Source organism: Erpetoichthys calabaricus, chromosome 4 (genome assembly GCF_900747795.2).
Source record: "Erpetoichthys calabaricus chromosome 4, fErpCal1.3, whole genome shotgun sequence".
In the NCBI taxonomy this organism is placed as follows: domain Eukaryota; kingdom Metazoa; phylum Chordata; class Cladistia; order Polypteriformes; family Polypteridae; genus Erpetoichthys; species Erpetoichthys calabaricus.
In genome coordinates, this window is record NC_041397.2 from 119,864,140 (window position 1) to 119,884,376 (window position 20,237).

At 35.9% G+C, this 20,237-nt stretch overlaps 1 protein-coding gene across 1 annotated transcript in view; it reads right to left on the bottom strand.

Moving 5' to 3' along the window:
• The window catches only part of LOC114651130 (cilia- and flagella-associated protein 47-like), a 622,279-nt gene that overhangs the window by 168,631 nt on the left and 433,411 nt on the right, over positions 1–20,237 (bottom strand). The window contains 2 exon segments of the mRNA XM_051927333.1: positions 4,305–4,412; positions 13,140–13,315. Of these exon segments, the coding sequence (XP_051783293.1) occupies positions 4,305–4,412; positions 13,140–13,315 (284 nt within the window).

Consider the following 20,237-nt stretch of genomic DNA (forward strand, 5'->3'; position numbering starts at 1 on the left):
AGAAACAGTGCTTAGTGGTTTAAAGGTCATTGATAATTACCATTAGGGGAATCACAATAGAGCAGCATCATGATACTTACAACACACTAAAAATATTTTTATGTTATGTTTTTCAGTATATTAAGTATTGTGATTAATTTCTGCAATACATGTAATATATTACTTTCTTGTTTGACTGAATTTAAAGTTGAAATTCTAACTCTATACGCAAAAATGTGTCTTTCTACAGAGTAATGCTAATACAAAAAAACTGACTTAAAAAATAGGTTCGGTGAAGTTATTTCTTCACAATCATGCTACAAATTGCTTTATCACTTAAAACTGTGTTTTAAAGTGAAGCATTACATTTTAAAAATCCCTTGTCTGTTCTTGCAGCTTACAATGGGGCTGAACAGTATCAGGTGAATGAAAAAGCATTAAAACTTACCAAGTATGTCTTCTTTAATGTTTGTTTTTCTGGATACACACTTTTAAGATTTTTGTTTCTTTGAATTGTTGCTATTTCATTAGTTTCACTTTTATTTCAGAAATTCTGTAAAAACAATACTGTATTTGGAATCTTTGGAGTCCCAATAACCTGAATCTTTTTAATGAGGTCAGTGAGACGTGTTTAATGACTTTGTACCATAATTCAGGATAGGTTTCTCTGTTTGGAATTTTAGCACAGACAAAATGATCTACATCATCAGCAGTTAAAATTTTTTTTTTTCCAAAGTAACCAATAATGCATGTGTAAACCCCGTTTTTGAAATTCTCTGACTTAAACTTGAAAGCCTTACAATATTTACATACTTCTGACATATCACCTATGTCCATATATTCGATTTCTATTCGCCTTTTCGTTATTTCTCTGAATAATAATTTCTCTTTTTTGCGCTAATGCGATGTTTACTGTCTTTGTTTTGACATTGTCATTTTTTTTACTTTCATATTCTGTATCTTGCTCAGCATGTGTATTGCGCCTACGTTTTTTTTGAGTCTTTTGAATTCCAGTTTTCATTATCTCTAACCTGCTCTGCATGTGTTTGGCCCCCTTGTTTTTTAACCTCTTTATGACGTTTTATTTTGTTTTCTACTTTTTGTCTTTTATTTCTGACCTCGCCTTGTCCTGCTTTTTTTTCAGTGACACCTGGTCCGTGGTGATTATTTTCCCTTTTTCGAGTAATAATTTCCATTTCTTTGCGCTACTGCAATCTTTACTTTCTTTTTTTTTACACTTTCTAATTTTCCTACTTTCATATTCTTTAACTTTCTCCACATGTGTATCACGCCTTTTTTTTTTGAGCCTCTCGAATTCCACTGCTTTCATAATCTCTAACCTGCTCTACATGTATATAGCACCAACACTTGTGAACGTCTTTATGAAGTTCTACTTTGTATTTTACTCTCTGTCTTTTAATTCTGAGCCCGACTGGATGTGCTTTTTTTCAATGCCACTTGTTCCGGGCTGATAATTACTTTCCTTATTTTCTGAATTTGCACCTAGATTATTCTTTTTCTTTTTTGCTCTTTTTTCTCTCCAAAGCTTTTGAGTCTCTTTTCTCCGCGCTGTTTTCTTTTTCGCTTAGTCGACGTATTGTACTTATACGCTTTATATGCGCTGAGATCCTGGATCTGTGTGTGGTCAAATCCTTTAGACAACTGAATGTTTTGCTGCCGTTGTCTTATTTGATATTAGTTGTAAGTAGGGCGTGTCTTGCAAGAATCTCATGTTCTGCGTCATCGCGAGACGGTCTTGGGTCAATCTCTTGGCACAAAGTCTCATGTTTAAGGTCCCCGCAAGATGCTCTGTGGCCAATCTCTTTCGTCTCGCGGGTCTTTTAAGTGTCTTCTGTGATCATAACATGAAGATCACGTCTCGTCTCCCGTCTTTCTCTCCCAGGATTTTTTTTATAATAGAGAGAAAGGTTTTGATTTAAGAAAACATGAGGCGTCCTTGTGATAATGAAAGCTAACTAGAAATAATTATTTTATCACAGATTCTTTGAAGTATTTGTCTTGAGCTAAGAATACATTTCTTGTTGGCTTGTCTACTTAGCTGCCACTGTCATGGGTTGTAGTTATAACAACACCAACAATACACCAACACCAAGCTCTGTTCAGCTTAAAATCATATTTTTGCTTCTATAATTCTGTTTCTTCAATGATGATACTCTGCTATGGCTTGTTACAACAGACAGATACATCCTCAAATCATATGATTACTTTTTATTAAACAACAACCATTACATTCTGTGTTGTTATGTTACATAGCCTACAGAGTGAGATTTATTGTGAGTGGGAGATATAGTGAAAAGAGCACATATAAGTTGCGTTGCACTTTGTACACATGGCAATAAATCAAAACTGATTACACTGCATTGTATTTCTTAATAAAAGCCCCTGATTTCTGAAACAACCAACCACCTGCACATTGAAGTGTCCATAGTATATGAGATAGAGTAGATTGAAGCACCACAATCAAATTATCGGCTTTTTTAATGAAAGAACGTAATAAAAGAACATTTTTGAGTGAGTAAACTCACTGACACTGATACCAAACCATTACTCAATACATGGGGAGAACATGTATATCTCATGCAAACCCTGGCACTGTGAGCAGGAATGACAACCCTGTGCTCCTGCAGAAGCCTGCATAAAAGAACATCTGTGATCGCAAGTGTGACTTTTACAGTTATTATTGTCCAGGACAGTGTTTTCTAAACTGTGGGCTAAGCAACATCTGTACATGGGTTGCGCTGAGTCTTGAATTACAATAGTACTGAATGAGAAAAGGCCATGAACGGTTTGTGTAATGCCTTGTGATGGGTCACAGCTTGTAAGGGGGAAAATAATCCCCCCTACACGACGATGTCAGCAATCGTTCAACAGGAATACCCCCCCATCGACATCAAATGACAGCAATTCTCCAAGGGGAAAGACGCTGCCCCAGTGGTTGGTTCCCCTGGATGACATTCAATGGCGATTACGGGTCACCAAGACATGCAAAAAGGCAAAATTGGGTCATTAGAAATAAAAAATGTATGAATCACTGGTCAAGGGCATCAACACTGAATAATGTCAACAGCAGTGACTTTCTGAGGTTAATTCACATGATTGGGGCTGAAAGAACATTGTGGAGGAGGACGAGAGGTGGAGTGAAGTGCACAACTGGTCTACTTTTAAAATGGTTGAATCTCACAATAATGTTTTACTTTTTACGTTTTCCTTCTTCAAACTACATAGATACATTTTTTTGCCATATTAAAGTAATTTCAACATGCGGATCAAGTTTGGTAAGTTTTAGGGCTTTCTTTAATAATGAGACTAGTACCCTTCACCTCCATTATAAAAAGCAAGAGCTGGCTAATTATTAGTATTTTTTTTTTAAATTTTTAAAATATGCTTCACTTTTGAACACAATTTTAATATACAGCGTAATTGTGAAGAAATAACTTTCACTTGAAAAATACCAAACTTACCCTTTAATTCATTTTTAAACCTTTCTTAGACAATGAAGTGGATTTTTAAGCATCTCAGCACTCCTGAATGTCAGACTGGAAATACTCTGATGCGATACACAACATATCCATCAGTACGTTGTCTAACGTACAAGCTTTAGGGGATTCTTTGTGAGATAAGCCCTTCCATTTGTAGTTGAGCTGCCAACTACATTAAATGAGAATATTTGAATGATATATTTAATATTTATATTGTTTTGTGATTTTTCTTCATTGTTAATCCTCTCCTTGGCGCTGAATTCTCAGGTCAACTTTTAAATTTTGAGGCACATTCCATTTTAAATCGATTTAAAGCATTGTCAACTTTTTTTTCTGTTGCTGTGCATGTCAAATATAAGTTCCCTTTTCCTAATGTTATGTGCAATTTGAAGAAACATCAGCCTAAACATCTTCTTCTTCTTCTCTTCAAATATAAATCATTCCAACCATCTTCTAATCTGCTTAATGCAATTCAGGATCACACTGCCCACAGACTGTTTCACAGGACTGGGTGCAAGGCTGGAACAACTCTGGACAGGGTACCAGTCCATTGTAAAGCACACTAACAGTACACATACACCCCTATTCTCATTCACAGTAATGAAAATGCCTGTTAATGGCTAATCTAAGAATGGCAGTAGCCACAGGGTTGCAAATGAGAAATATTATAACTGGCAGTATTCTGTCTTCAGTAATTATATGCATTGTATTTTTATGAGTTCACATTTCAATATGCAAACATAACATTCTATATATTTTTATAATTATATTCTTTTAAACAATCATGAATGCTGTATCAATCAAAGAAAATTAATTAGTACTTACTTTCCTAGTTCACATTGTAGTGGTGGAAAAATTGTTGGCAATGGTTTCTCTGTAGTCAAATCCAACTCATACCAGAATTCTGCCACTTTGTCAGACTGAAATATGACACTATAAAGAAAAAGAAGATCAAAAAGAAGAATGCTATATTTTGTTGAGCTGATGCCAGTGAGATAAAGAAAAAATATAAAATATAGCTTTATTAAATATCATAAAATATGCAGTTGTGTTATTTCAGAAATTTGACAGCAGCCCAAATGCATAAGGAGGCAATTAGTATGAAATAATTTTGGATAATGTCTTAAACTGTTTGAAACCTTTTCATTTCCAGTACATGCATGTGTGTGTCAAATAACTGAACCTTTAACAATTATCTTGGATACCCCTGTCCCCTGTGGCATTAAAAGTATGGAGGAAGATAATGTTTGAAATAATCATCTCCTAAAAAGCCCCAAAACTAAAGAATACTTTTTTATTGTCGTTGCAAATATAACCATATTCAGCATACTGTATATTGTGTTCACAGAGCTCAGTCTTCATGGCACAGATTGGCTTTACCACAATGCAGTGACGTGGGACTGGATTGTTCCATTGTTTAACACTAGAATTACCAGAGCTCACGAAAAAACTCGTAGATCCGTCCCACCTTTAATCGCTTCACACTTCTCAATCAGTGTCTTTTGTTCTGTAAATGTGTTGATAAGCAGCAAGCAGCCTACTGTCACATCCCCCACTGCCGCACAGTTTTCTCAGCTCAAATCTGTTTACCTGCGTGTCATTTGCTTGGAGTTGTATAGAGTGAAAAGTCAAGCAAAATGACACCTTTTATAAATACTATATTGTTATTTGGAACACATGCATTTCATGTGTGTTCCGTGTCTACAACGATCTATGTAAACACATCGTTAAAACAGGAATGTTTTTCATGTTTTAGTAATAATTGACAAAATGTTGACATGAAGTTTATAATGTGTGAAGCTTGAAGTCCAAATATCAAAGAAACACTTTCACAAAAGGTACAAATATAACAGAACAAGTGCGCTTTTATTCAAAAATATAACTGCAGAAAAAGAACCCGTGTTAGGGTGACACGCATTTACTACAACCGCTTCCGTGGCGCAACGGTATCAGCTGTTGACTGGTAATCAAAACTTCACGGGTTCAATCCCCGACGAGTCCGTTTTGAGAAGTGAGCTGCTAGTATTCTTACTATTTTACAATAAAAACATACATATAGATTTCAGTCTGTAACAGTCGGTGTAAATATATGATACTTGTAAAGATTAGCTTTGTTTTTTTTTTTTTATTCAGTTTCATTCTCTCAGTCGCGTTCACGATTCCACCCCACCTCCACCCCCTGTTATGCTGTTTTCACATAAAGACGCGAATGCCACGAAAAGTGCACGCAGACACTTCAGTTCACAAGCATTGGTACGAGAATGCAGTCAGACTTCATTTTAGGGCACATACACTGTCCAGATGTAAACACTAGCTTGGAGAGTCACTTGCGAACTGAAGAGTCTGTAGCTGCAAGTGGAAGCTGCCATCGCTGTACTTTGTATATAAGAGCCAGATCGAATGTTATTTACTTATTTACCTTGGTTTATTTACTTACTTCCTACAGTGTAAAGTCACAAGTAGACTGCAGAGCTATAGCGCGTCTTTATGTAAAAACAGCAGTGTCAGATGGGTATGGGAGTAGGGTGGAATCGTGAACGCAACTGAGAGAATGAAACTGAATAAAACAAAAACAAAGCTAATCTTTACAAGTATCATATATTTATACTGGCTGTTACAGACTGAAATCAAATGTATGTTTTTATTCTAAAATAATAAAAATACTAGCAGCTCACTTCTCAAAACGGACTCATCGGGGATTGAACCCGTGAAGTTTTGATTACCAGTTAACAGCTGATACTGTTGTGCCACAGAAGCGTTCGTAGTAAATGTGTGTCACCCTAATGCGGGTTCTTTTTCTGCAGTTATATTTTTGAATAAAAGCGCACTTGTTCTGTTATATTTGTACGTTTTGTGAAAGTGTTTCTTTGATATTTGGACTTCAGGCTTCAACACATTATAAACTTCATGTCTACATTTTGTCAATTATTACTAAAACATGAAAATCGTTTCTGTTTTAACGATGTGTTTACATTGATCATTGTAGACACAAAACACACATGAAATGCATGTGTTCCAAATAACGATATAGTATTTATAAAAGGTGTTATTTTGCTTGACTTCTCACTCTATACAACTCCAAGCAACTGACACGCAGGTAAACAGATTTGAGCTGAGAAAACTGTGCGGCAGTGGGGGATGTGACAGTAGGCTGCTTGCTGCTTATCAACACATTTACAGGACAAAAGACGCTGATGGAGAAGTGTGAAGCGATTAAAGGCGGGACGGATCTACGAGTTTTTTCGTAGGCTCTGGTAATTCTAGTGTTAAAGTCATGCCACCAGATGGAGTTGGAATGTCTTTGTTTATGATGTATCTGTGCAGATGCTTTGCAGTTTTTCCTTCTATCAAAAAGGTAAAATGCCTTGTAAATAGTAGTAAACTTATAATTATTATTTCATGTGTTTTTGACTTGTGAAGTAAGAAGTGAAGGGCTCCTTTACGATTTATTTTGAGTTGTTGCTGTGCTGCATGGATAACTGCTTATACATTCGGTCAGCATACAAAATTAGCCATGTGATGTGGTGGTGAACACACAGTAATCGGTGTTCTATACTTGGCAGCAGAATTCATAATATTCTCATTAAGGGCAGCTAATGCACCTCACAAATAAAAATACTGCAAGTTTTTTTTTTTTGCTTTTTTCTTAAATGCATACCGGGTGCAAATCTGGCTGAAATATTAAGCGGGTAGTGACATCACACATGTGCAAAGCCCATAGGCAGCAATGTTAAATGTAAGCTGGTGCATGTTTACAGTATGTATGTTTCAAAACTCTTGAGTGTGGCTGCTACAGATCTGTGATATCACATTGGTCTCACAAAGCATTATGGGACGCTGGGAAAAAAATGTTTGTCTAAGTCGGTCATACTGTGAATTTCCAGGAAAATATTCAACCAACAAGGTCACTGTTGAATACAGCTTATTCACCACAAAAAACACTGTGCTGGTTTTTAGTTACACATCTTTTACTTTCTTATGTTATTTACAATAAATTCAGTTCTGTTATTATAATAGAATATGTTTTCATGGTAAGAGCGTATGCTTCTAGTGTGCCTAATTCAAAATGTTACATACTGTGCATCTCCTGTGCAAACCCATTATTTACAGTATATTTCAGGATCACTGGTTGTGTTGTACATAAGGCAGGAGCCAGGGAGACATACTGTCATAGACTTGCTCAACAATAACCATACTTACTCACAACATGCAAATTTACAGCTGACACTTAGACTAACAAGAGCATCTTTGGGGCAGTAATTAAGCTGAAAACTGACTCAATGTACCTAAAATGAAGATGGAATCATGCATGAAAACTCATGTTACCCAAATTAAAATAATTTTATATACAATTACAGTTTAATTGTCTGAACTTTCTATTTGGACATTTCTAAGAAAACTGCATTGCATGAGGAAATCTGACAGCATTTAAATTTATTTGTTTAACTTTTGTTTATTCCATTATCAAAAATGAATAGGACTACAAAACTTTAACTCAGGGAATCAACAATATGACTTTCAATCTATAGTCCAAGTGATGCTTAATTAACAGCATGCTGACAAAACAGTTTAATGTCTGCTGACTTCAGCACTCTGTCATGCCTAAGTTAGGTAAGAACTGCTGGAAAGGCAAAGAATTCTGGACAGTTTGCTAAAAAAGGTCGTCAGTCTTATCAGTTAATTGACTCAATGTTAAACTGCACTTTTAAAGTAGAAGCTGCAGAAAAACACTAAATGTACGTTATTTCTATTTTTTCGTTAAGGCAGTGATAACTGGATGTCCATCTTGAACTAAACCATCAACCCTTATATTTCATTTTCAATATTCATTTTGCAGATCCAGAAGATGCAGAGTAATACTATTTTGATTATGACAAATAAGTTTACACAATTTTCTTAAGGTAATTGCTAGTCTTTTTACTGCCACATTGAGAAACTAGTCTGCTTCACATATAAAGACAAACCTTAGTTCATAAGTAACCTTTTATATTGTAAGTCTTTAAAAATGAATATTTTTGCATTATGCACATACAAAGGGTTGCAAATTTTCTTTGCCCTATGCTAGTTACAGTGGATCTCCACTAAAAACGCTTGATACTCAGTCTGTTTTTCTAAAGATATCTAGACTTACTGGACAAGGCAGACATAAACTATGAGCAATGCTGTTTAAATTGGAGCCAAAGGTGGAAAACTGCAAACTTGGAGAGAAACAAGAATGTGGCTCAAATTTAATAGAGGTTGATAAAAATAAATTAAACACTAGATAAACAGACTCATAATGAATGAGAGGAGGGAGACTAAGAAGAGGTTGCTTAACTGCTAAAGAAGAATGATTGTCATTTTGTTGGTTTTTAAGGTATGAAAGTAAACTGCCAGTATTTAACCTCTTTAAGAGTCCTCTATAACTACAAAATTTTCAGTTTTTTTTAATCTTAAGTCATTAATTAAATGAATATAATTATTCAGCTTCACTGAAAGAAAAAGTAATTGCCTCCTTATGCTAATAACTACTGTCAATTTTGATTTTTACTATAAAATGTTACCATTAACAAACACTTTAATTAAAAAGCCATTTGATCTGTGACCCAGTCTTGCCCAGCTCTTAGCTGAGCTGGAATGTACAAAGTTAGAACCAGTAAGACCTAGCACTGGCCAAAAAACATTCTGACATGAGAAACTGTTAACTAATCACATACTCCTGTAAGTAACTGTGTCTTTAAGAAGTGTAATCAACAGCAGTAATTCAGTCATTGCCTTCATATGTTCATAAAGGATTTTCATATCCTTAGAATGGCTCTGTGACTTTATCTTTGACACTAGTTGGGGTACACTTTCACTTCAGTGACTATAACCAAATGCTTTATATAATTCAATATCAGTCTTTCACATTTTTTGACCTCTATTCTTTGTAGAACTAATAAGTTAAAAAAACATTATTAAGTTTCTAGCTTGACATACAGTATTCATTTCAGGTCCTGTCTCTGTTGGGTTTACTGTTCCAAGTGGTTTCCATTTGGAGATTATGGCTCTCAGTGTGGTTTATTGAAGCCCTATGCTCTTAGACATGGCTTTTCAGCCCTTTCTGGATTGAGAACAAAATCTGGATTTCCTTTAATTGTGTTTTTATAAACCTATAGTCTTTGTGCTGCTTATTGGACTCCCATTAACCTTTGTGCTGGTAATTTGACTCCATTGTCAAAGGTCAAAATAAGTGAAAATGATATTGAGTAGGCAGGGCTGTATTAAGCTGACTCTAATTATCCTGGTAATTGTGCTCATTTAATTAGGTGGAGTTAACTTTTCACACAGTGGCGGTTGGATATCTTTGTTCATCAAATAAATAAAATATTGAAAAAAGTGACATGTGTTATTTGTTGACTTAGGTGCCCTTTTTCTAATACAGTAATCCCCCAATATATCGCGGTTCAGCTATCGTGCCCCCGCTACATCGCGGATTTATTAATATTATTATTATTACTAGGGGGCTCTTTGGTTTACTGGATAAACAATTTAAAGAGATTGTTATTTTCATAGGAATTGTTACATATGCATTATTTTCATTTTTACTTAAAAACTTTTGTAAATCAATATTTGTCCTTTATTTTCTGCCCCGAGTGTGGTTACATCTCTTTCTCGCAGCACTTATAACGCTGCTCGCATTGTGAAGGGGGGTCTGAACGCACGCTAAAGAGATCCCATCGGTTCAGCTGGTGTCTTGCTGCTGCTGCTGGCCAGCTGTGTGTTGTGCTTGTCGCGCTTTGCGTCAATCACTTAAAAGCCTGTACAGCAGCTGTCCTTTTGCCACTTCGCGTCTCTGCCGCTTGCTTTGTGAAGGGGGGGAGCTGAATGCACGCTAAGCAGAAGTGGATGGATCAGCTACTGGCTTTGTGCTGCTTCTGCCAAGATGCCTGTTCTGCTTGTCGCTCTGCGCATCGAACATTTAAAAGCCTGTACAGCAGCTGTCCTTCTGTCTGTCTTGCCTGACGCTAAAATGTTTTATAATAGAGATGTTACTCATATTCTTAGCCCGACATCCACATATCATATGTGTTTATAAAGTGGGTTTAAATAAGTTTACATGTGTTTAAAGCGTGTGGGATGGGTATTTTAAGGCTTAAACTATAAAAAAATGTTTATTTATATGGTCTTTCTATATCGCAGATTTTCACCTATTGCTGATGGGTCTGGAACGTAACTTCAGGGATAGGCGGGAGATCACTGTATTAGATGTCACTTGAACATCTGTAAATATTCAATATTAGAATTTTGAAATAACAGCAGAAATCAAGAAGGGGCACTACAGTACAGAAGGCACAATCACCTGAATCCATAAGGGTGACAATAAAAAATCTTTTGACAGACAGCTCCCTGCAGGGTTCCTATATGATTGACAATGAGTGGAAATAATTTAAATGTCAAGATATATTTCACATCGCAGTTACACCATATGTTTAATAGACATTGTAGCAGGTATAAATTGCTGAAGCAATAAAAGGCAATAGGCTCTCTTTCAGTAACTCTAGCCAGTGACTCCAGAAATTATACTTATTGCTGTAAATTCTCTATTGTCTGTGGACTTCCTCAAGGTGAGAGACACACATGTCAAATCTGAATTAGTTCTAGTTAGGTAACTGGTGAATGAGAACCACTCTGGGAGTCTCAAATCAAGATAAAAAATGGTAACAAATGCTGCCTACATTTTTATTCCTGCTTTTCAAAAACAGTACTCTCTAATTGGATGGCCATTTCAATATCCAAGCCACTAATTTGATCACAACATGTTATTTTTAATTTGCCTGACAAGCAAATTTAAATATATTCATTTAAAAGGATATTAACATTTCATTTATCAACACACTGGATGCATATTAAGTTTCATGTTTTACTGTGTCTTTGGAAATCATTTTTGCTTCTTCACACAAATTTAAGAATTATATAAAATTAGAGCCATACCTTCTAGTTCATTGTATACAAGCCATTAAAACAATAGTATCTGCAATTCTAGGTGGTTTTACCCAAGCGAAGATCCATTCCCAGTTATATACAGTAAAGTTGAAAGAATGTTAGTATGACAGACATAGCAACCATACTGCATGTCACCCAGAAGCCACACTCAAAAATTGTTGCTGCTTTTTGTGGACAATTGTATGCCAGTAGTAGACTTACAGGAAGTATTGTAATTATATGCATGTGTCAGAATACTTGTGGTAAAGTTTTGAGGATTGTAAACATTTAGGTGTAACTTTTTGATAATTTGTATTTTTGCATTTATATATGAACCCATCCATCCATCCATTTTCCCTCTGAATCCGGGGGTCTGCTGGAGCCAATGCCAGCAAGCACAAGATTTAGAATCGCCAATCCAACTAACCTACATGTCTTCAGACTGTGGGTGGAAACCGGAGCACCCGGAGGACACCCACACAGACACGGGGAGATTATGCAAACTCCACGCAAGGAGGACTTGAGAAGTGAACCCAGGTCTCCTAACTGCGAGGCAGCAGCTCTACCCTGTGCCACTGTGCCACCTATATATGAACTTGTTTGTTAAAAACATCTGAGATATGAGATATGGATTATAGTTACATCCATTAGGCATAATAAGTGGCAAAAAATGCATAGTAATGTAAGAAACTTGTTAGTTGCTTGTATGCATTTCTTTATTCCCACTTGTGGTAAGAAAATAGTGTAGTGGTCAGCAGTATTTCTTCACCGATCCAGTGTCCTGGCTGTATCCCATTGAGTGTGCGGAGTTTGAGTGTTCTCTCTCTCATGTATGTATTGTTTTTCCTCCCATATCACCAATGATTTTAAGGTAGATTTTAGTGTAAACTGGCAAATCCAAACTGGCACCTCAGTGTGTAAATGAGCCCTGTGATTGAATGGCAGACTGCGTTCTCCTACTTTGAGCCCAGTGCTGCTAGGGTAGGCTCTATAATCTTAAATTGGATTAAGTGGGTTTAGAAATGTTATCTTTGCTGCCACTTTGCACATATAAGAAAGCAGTAAATGCATTAAACTAATTACGATTGTTATTTTCAGCAAATGGAACCAAAACTGACATGAATTAAAACCTTTAAACTTGTAATATAAGAAAAACAATTTGCCTACTTCATCTTTTATCTATGTGAACTAATTTTGAATACTCAAAAGATATTTTCAAGTTTAAAGCTTATTTTTTATTCCTTTTAAAGGAACTGGTTATGGAAGTAATCAAAAAACAGAAAAAAACAACCATTATAAAAATCATAAGGGATGGACTGGTTAAAGCACTTAGTAAAGACTAAGACCTGTGCTTAAAGTAGCACTAAATATTCATATTAAATGTTCTGCATAAAATACGGGTACCCTGCACAAAGCCACATAATTAATAATAACAATATTAATAATAACAAAATAATAGCTTATCTATCTCACCTATTTAGAAAACTAGCCAACAGAATATGCCCATATTGTTTAGATGACTACAGTCATAAACTTTTTTTTTACTTTTTGCTTTCTGTTGAATAAATTATTCTGTGTAGTCATTGTGTGGATTATTTTTCTACTGCATATTTACTAGTCAGATAAGCCAATTCTGCGGTAGAGGAGTACTAATAAGTTACAGCACCATTACATTGTGACAAAGGTAATTAGATACCTATTCATTTCAAGACTCACCTTCCAGTTGCTCTGCCAGTAAATGATGAGAAGTATGAGACCAAATAAGAAACTTTTTCCATTGGTTTAAGGACGAGGTAACTGTCTCCAGAAAGACCAGTCCCCCTCAATAGTACATCCAAGTGCATTGTTTCATTACTTGGATTTGAGATGGGAATATCCATCGTTGTCTTTGTCTGTAAAACAGAAAAACAGTAATGTTTATTATTTTTAGCGCCAATGGCCTGTATGAACTCAGAAGTATCCCATGGGGGATAGCCAAGACATGCTTAAGAATTATATCTCTCAGCTAGTCTGAGAATCCTTAAGAATTCATCAGAAGGAGCTGGGGATAGTTGATAGGGTTAGGGAAGTCTCATTTAGTCTAGTCAGTTGTCATCATGACCCTCACCAGGAAATGAAGACAGAAAATAAGACGAGATGAGCAATGAGGTTATCAAAATTAAAGAGTTAATGAAAGTGTGTGAAGGGATTAATATTGACTAGTCACAGTTAAATTAAAAGTAAGCTCATGTAGAGGGGTTTTATTTCAATTCAAAGTCAACATCAAAAAATGTGATTTCAATTATAAGAGTCTCAACTAATAGCAAAACAAATGGGAAATGATAATGATATTTTAACCTGACATGTCTCAGAATACTTCTACAGAGCTGTGGTTGCAAGCTTAACCCAAGAGAATATACAGTGATCACTTGAGAATTTGCAACGCTAAGAGACTAAACGCTGAACAATAATTTAGTGTAAACACAACAGTCCTTTTCAAAGTGATGAATTACTGCATTCTTATGGAAATGTATGTATATTTAATATCATATTGAACATTTTATGATGAAAAGCATTAATTAATTGATAACAATCAAGAGAATCCTGGCTTTGTACACTAAAATCACATAAGTCGGGGTCACCATCTGACAGCACAGTTACAGAATATTTTTATTCTCACATATTTCTTAATTTGATACTGTTTAATAAGATACAGTAGCTCCCTGTCTGCAGTACAAGAATTTAGTTAATTTTTTCTTTAAAATTTAGACAGATATTAGTTGCTACTTTACCTTTAAGTGTACACAAGGCTATTTGCCTTCTAAATTTTTTGCTTAATTCTAATTCAACAATATAAACTTATTTTTCATTTTTTCTTAACCAAACCTTAAACAACAGCAAGGTGCATAAAACAAAACAGACAATGTGTTGTCAGAAAATCTTGTGCCATCTGTGTGTGTTCATTATAAAATACCCCTTTTACTAAAATATTTGGGAAAAAAATTATGTGAAAGGTTCTAATGTACACAGTCTGATAAATATTTTGTTCATTTTCCAAGAAAAATTAGAATTGGTATTGACAGAATATCTTCTATGGCAGAGGGGCACCATTGTTAGATTATCTACCTCACAACTCTGCAGTCTTTGTTTTGAATCTCAGTCTGTGCACTGCTGCTCTTGTATCTGCATGAATTTTCCTTCTGTTCTCCTTCAACATTCCAAAGACATTTCTGTTAAGTTAATTGGTAACTTGAAATTGGCTAAACATGAGTGAGTATCACAGTATATGTATGAAAGAGCATGCCCTACAATTCCACCCAATGTTGGTTCCTATCTTATACCCAATGCTACTGGGTCAGGGTCCGGCTCCTGGTGATCCTGTGCAGGTGAAGAAACTGGAAGGAAAAGGAAGGATGGAGGATTTCTTGTGCTGTGGAATGATGACATGAACAAGAAGCGGAGCAATAAAATGGTATGTGCCAATAACCACAATTTGTTTCTAATCATGAAACAGTTTAAATCAAAAGCAGCCACTTTAGCTCACTAGGACCAGGGTTCACCACCCATGCTATAAAGCCATGTGCAAAATGAAAAAAGCTAATGCCTAAATAAAATTATGAACTGGTCCTAAATTCCTGATTTACTTTTCCTTTCTAATCCAGTTTACAAATGAACTAATTCATATATAGAATAATTTCTGTCTATTTCTGCACAATGTACAGCTTGCCTTTTGTCACTTTACCACCCTTACTACAAAACATAAAGACTCAGGCAGGTTAGAATTTCCTTGAAAACGTAGTCATAATGAGATATTTAAACCACCAACAGTAAATTAACCATGGACAGCTCTTTTCAGGAAAGGGTACACTGAAAATGATGTGGATGAGCTGGAATGCCTAATAATACAATTAATTGAAGTTCTGAAAACAGTCAAAAGCCTGTCTTCATTTAATATTTTTTTTTTCAAGAAAGTCATGAAACTATGCATATAGAATAAGGAAATACAGGAATAAGGCTACCAGTTTAATTATCATTGAGAAACAGCTGGTCACAAAATCTTGTATCTTTGGATTTTCATTAGAGGAAAAGCAAAAATATTTACCAAAAAATTGCTAACCTACTCCATTTATCTTAAAATACAGATTAAATGCTGTCAGACACTTTAGCTGCTTTTCTAAATTTCAGAGTACTAAAATAAGAAAACTACCAAATGACAGAATTTTGATTCAATGGCAAAGATAAATAAATGGCTACTTTATTTTTCTATAGATACTAGTCCTGAGTTATTGGAAAGAGGAATCATTTGTATTTTTCAAAATGGGGAATAATCCATTAACCTGAGGCTTAACAGTGATGCTAAAATTAGTATGGGAAATGTACTCTAATGTAATGTATATGTTAGTTGATGAACATCTAATATATTACAATATTTTTCAGATATAGTCACCCATCCATTATCCAACCCGCTATATCCTAACTACAGGGTCACGGGGGTCTGCTAATTTAGTCACCACGTGCACTTATGTCTCACATCATGAGGACCTTTGAAAGACTGGTCCTGCACTATATGAGTTCTCTTTTGGTAGACCACCTGGATCCATTGCTGTTTGCCTGTCAGAGAAAGATTGGAGTGGAGGATGCAATTATCTGTCTGCTGCACAAGGCTTATTCTCACCTGGACAAAGATGGCAGCACTGTGAGGATTATGTTTTTTGATTTCTAGCGTGCCTTCAGTACCATCCAGCCATCCATGTTAAGAGGTAAGTTCAGAGATTTGCAGATGGATGAGCCTATGGTGCCCTGGATAATGGACTGTCTGTCAGGCAGGCCACAGTTTGTGAGATTCAAAGACTGTGTTTATGGTACAGATGTGAGCAATACTGGAGCACCACAAGGAATGGTCTTTCCTCCTTTTCTCTTCACTCTGTACATCTCAGACTATAAATATAACACCAGGTCATGTTAATTGCAGAAATTCTCAGATGACTCTGCACTTATGGGGTGTATTGATAAAGGAGATGAGACGGAGTATAGGAGTCAGGTGGAGAACTTTGTTTCTTGGTGCAAAGAGAACTGTCTACATCTTAGAATCAGCAAAACCAAGTGATTGGTTACTGACTTTTGCCTCACCCAAGAGTCTCTATGTTTAGTTACTATTCCTGGAGTGGATGTATAGGTGGCCCACTCCTATTAGTACTTGGGGGTCCACATCAATGACAGGTTGGACTGGTCTTGTAAGACAGAGGTAATTTTTAAGAAAGGGCAGAGTAGGCTATTTTTTTCTTAGGAGACTGTATTCCTATAATGTGGGAAGTGACATCCTTCACATCTTCTACAACTCAGTAATGGCCAGTGCGATTTTCTGTGCTGTGGTGTGCTGGGCAGATAACATCAGTTCAAGAGAGGCCCAGGGAATCAGCAAGCTAATTAAAAGGGCAGACACCTGGAGATGGTAGCAAAGGAGAGTATTAAAAAAATGAGTGCCATTATGAGCAATGCTGCACATCCTCTTTCAGACACACTAACACAGCCAATGGATTATTCGAAAATGTGTCAGGAAATGCTACTAGACCTCCTTTATACCCACAGCACTACACCTGTATAATGCCTCAATGTGACCGTATCAGCCAAGTCAGAAGTTTTCTTTCTGTTTTTGTTTTCTTTCTTTTTAGTAATTCTAGTGTGTGTTCCAAACATGGTGCATGTGCATATATATTTATTTATCTATCTTTTAAAGATCTTCTGTAAAAAGGCAAATTTACCCTTGGGGACAAATAAAGTTCTGTCTAATCTAATCTAATCTGATTTGTTCTACATTGTTGCAAATGTTTAAAATAAAATTTATATCTTTCTTTGAAATGGCTCTCTAACTGATGCGTTATTAACTGGGACACACTATCACTTACAAAACTGATTACACAAATATACCTGACTGATTTAAAAATGGTTGTGCACTTTAGTTAAACTACAGTCTACTTACATATCAAGTTCTAATGTTCTACTGTTCTAATAAAATATATAGTAGTTTCATTTGAAATAACAGAACAGCAAAAAGAGATTGAATATATTGTTCGGATTTAAACTTTAAGTTGGAGATTTGTAGATCATCTAATTTGTTTTTCCATCAGGGAAAAGTAGTGTTTCTTCCCAATGAAGAGGCATATCCGTGAGAACGAAAAGATTTGTTGTTTGGTGAAAGTGAAATCCACATACGCTCTCACGCTTGGGTCACAGAGTTAGATAGATAGATAGATAGATACTTTATTAATCCCAGGGGGAAATTCACATATTCCAGCAGCAAAAATATTAAATTAAAGAGTAATAAAAAAAAAAAAAAAATGCAGATAAAAAAAACAGACAATAACTTGAATAATGTTCAACGTTTACCCCCTCTGGTAGAATTGAAGAGTCGCATAGTTTGGGGGAGGAATGATCTTCTCAGTCTGTCAGTGGAGCAGGACAGTGACAGCAGTCTGTCGCTGAAACTGCTCCTCTGTCTGGAGATGACACTGTTTAATGGATGTAGTGGATTCTCCATAATTGATAGGAGCCTGCTGAGTGCCCGTTGCTCTGCTACGGATGTCAGACCGTCCAGCTCTATGCCAACAATAGAGCCTGCCTTCCTCACCAGTTTGTCCAGGCGTGAGGCATCCTTCTTCTTAATGCTGCCTCCCCAGCACACCACTGCGTAGAAGAGGGCACTCACCACAACCATCTGATAGAACATCTGCAGCATCTTACTGCAGATGTTGAAGGATGCCAGTCTTCTAAGGAAGTACAGGCGGCTCTGTCCTTTCTTGCACAGAGAATCAGTATTGGCAGTCCAGTCTAATTTATCGTCCAGCTGCACTCCTAGGTATTTATAGGTCTGCACCCTCTGCACACAGTCACCTCTGATGATCACGGGGTCAATGAGGGGCCTGGGTCTCCTAAAATCCACCACCAGTTCCTTGGTTTTGCTGGTGTTCAGTTGTAGGTGGTTTAAGTCGCACCATTTAACAAAGTCTTTGATGAGGTTTCTATACTCCTCCTCCTGCCCACTCCTGATGCAGCCCACGATAGCAGTGTCGTCAGCAAACTTTTGCACGTGGCAGGACTCTGAGTTATATTGGAAGTCCGATGTATATAGGCTGAATAGGACCGGAGAAAATACAGTTGCACAGATACACAAGAGATTTTGGAGACAGAAAAGTTATTCAAACACTTCAAACAAATATAAGTCTCTTTCAGGAGTGAATCGAGCTCAGTGTGTAGTCGGAGGGGACAGTAAGCCAGCAGCTGGTCAAGCAAAGGGAAGGTAAAAAAAAAAACTATTTGTTTCCCATTGTATCACCATTTAAGAGGGGGTTTCGGGAGGAGTGAACGTCGTCTCTTTGGGTTGCGTTCAGCCCCCCTCTTCACAATACGAGCGGCAGAGATGTGAAGTGGTTGGTGTGTAGCGCAGGCTGGGGGGGGGGGGGGGGGGGGGTGGGTTGGGGGGATTTGGTTGGCGAGCAAAGCAAGCAGGGGGCAAAGCCCCTTAGTAATATTAAAAAGTAAAGTGTGTTTTACCTCTTTCTGTAGTATATTTTTTGAAGTTTTAGCTTGTTTTGTGACATCTTTGGATCTTCTAACTGAAGAATAAGTTTTTGGGAATCTTTTGGAATCTGTCTGACCTTTTATTATTATAGTAAGTAGTATCAGGTCATGTGAAAACTTTGAGCAATTAAGAAGTGCAGAACTTAAAATTACACTGTTTTAGCTCACATAAGCATCTTTTCAGCCAAATTATATTTATAAACAAGACTATATTACTTTATAACATCTTTATGCTTATGTTAAAAGTATAAAAGCATTACATTTTTCTTCATCGTTAAAGTGGTATAATGTACAGTATAATAATATTTTGACATTATTTTTATCATTCATTAAGTAGTAATAACTATGATACTGGTTGCACAAGAGAAAGCTTACTAACAAAATGCTAAGCATATGAAGACTGCTATTAAAATCTTGTCCATCTAGGTTCAAGGGGAAATGTAAATACTGTAAATATAGAAAAGTTTTTATAGAGATAAACAAATGAGGTTATTGTTAATTTGACGTTTCTCATACCTTCAAGTGTTTATTTTCTAATAATCCGAAAAATGTTATCTTTGCTTATTCAAGTAAACAATTTAGTAAATATTGTATATGCAGTGCAGCATGTGTCACATTGTATGGGTAATTCTATTGGACTGTATTATTTTAAAAGTGCATTAGTTTTCATAATAAATTACAGTTACAGAATTCTTTAAATGAATATTAGTGGTTTACATTAGAATTATAAAATGAAAAAAAAATTGCAAATTATAACCTACAGAGCTGAAGAATAAAAAATTAAAGCACTTGTTACATTATTCATTATTTTAGTCATATCTATTTAACTGTATAAAATAATATAATAAAGTTAAACTGATCCTGAAGGCCTTCTTCTTGACTGTTCAGTGCCTTAAATGCTATTGCTGAAAACAGTTTCGATCATCAGAAGAAAACCTCCAAATATGAAAAGTTTACTTTGTAGATATAAATATTTAGTCCTATTCACTGCCTGTTGAGTTTAGAACTGGAACATACTATGACACTGCACAAACCACTGTTATTCCTCCAAAGCCTGCATAGTTGATTGTTTTTGGTTAAAGATCATTATGTAAATAACACATCTGCAACTACTCTATTTAGACACACTGTATGTCAGAAGATACTAAATGAAAAAGAAGCTTTAAGAATTCTTGGCATATATACTTAAACAAAATGGGTCGAAGATCAGTCATAAAAATATATGAAAAATATATTGCGCTGAATTTAAGTCACTTG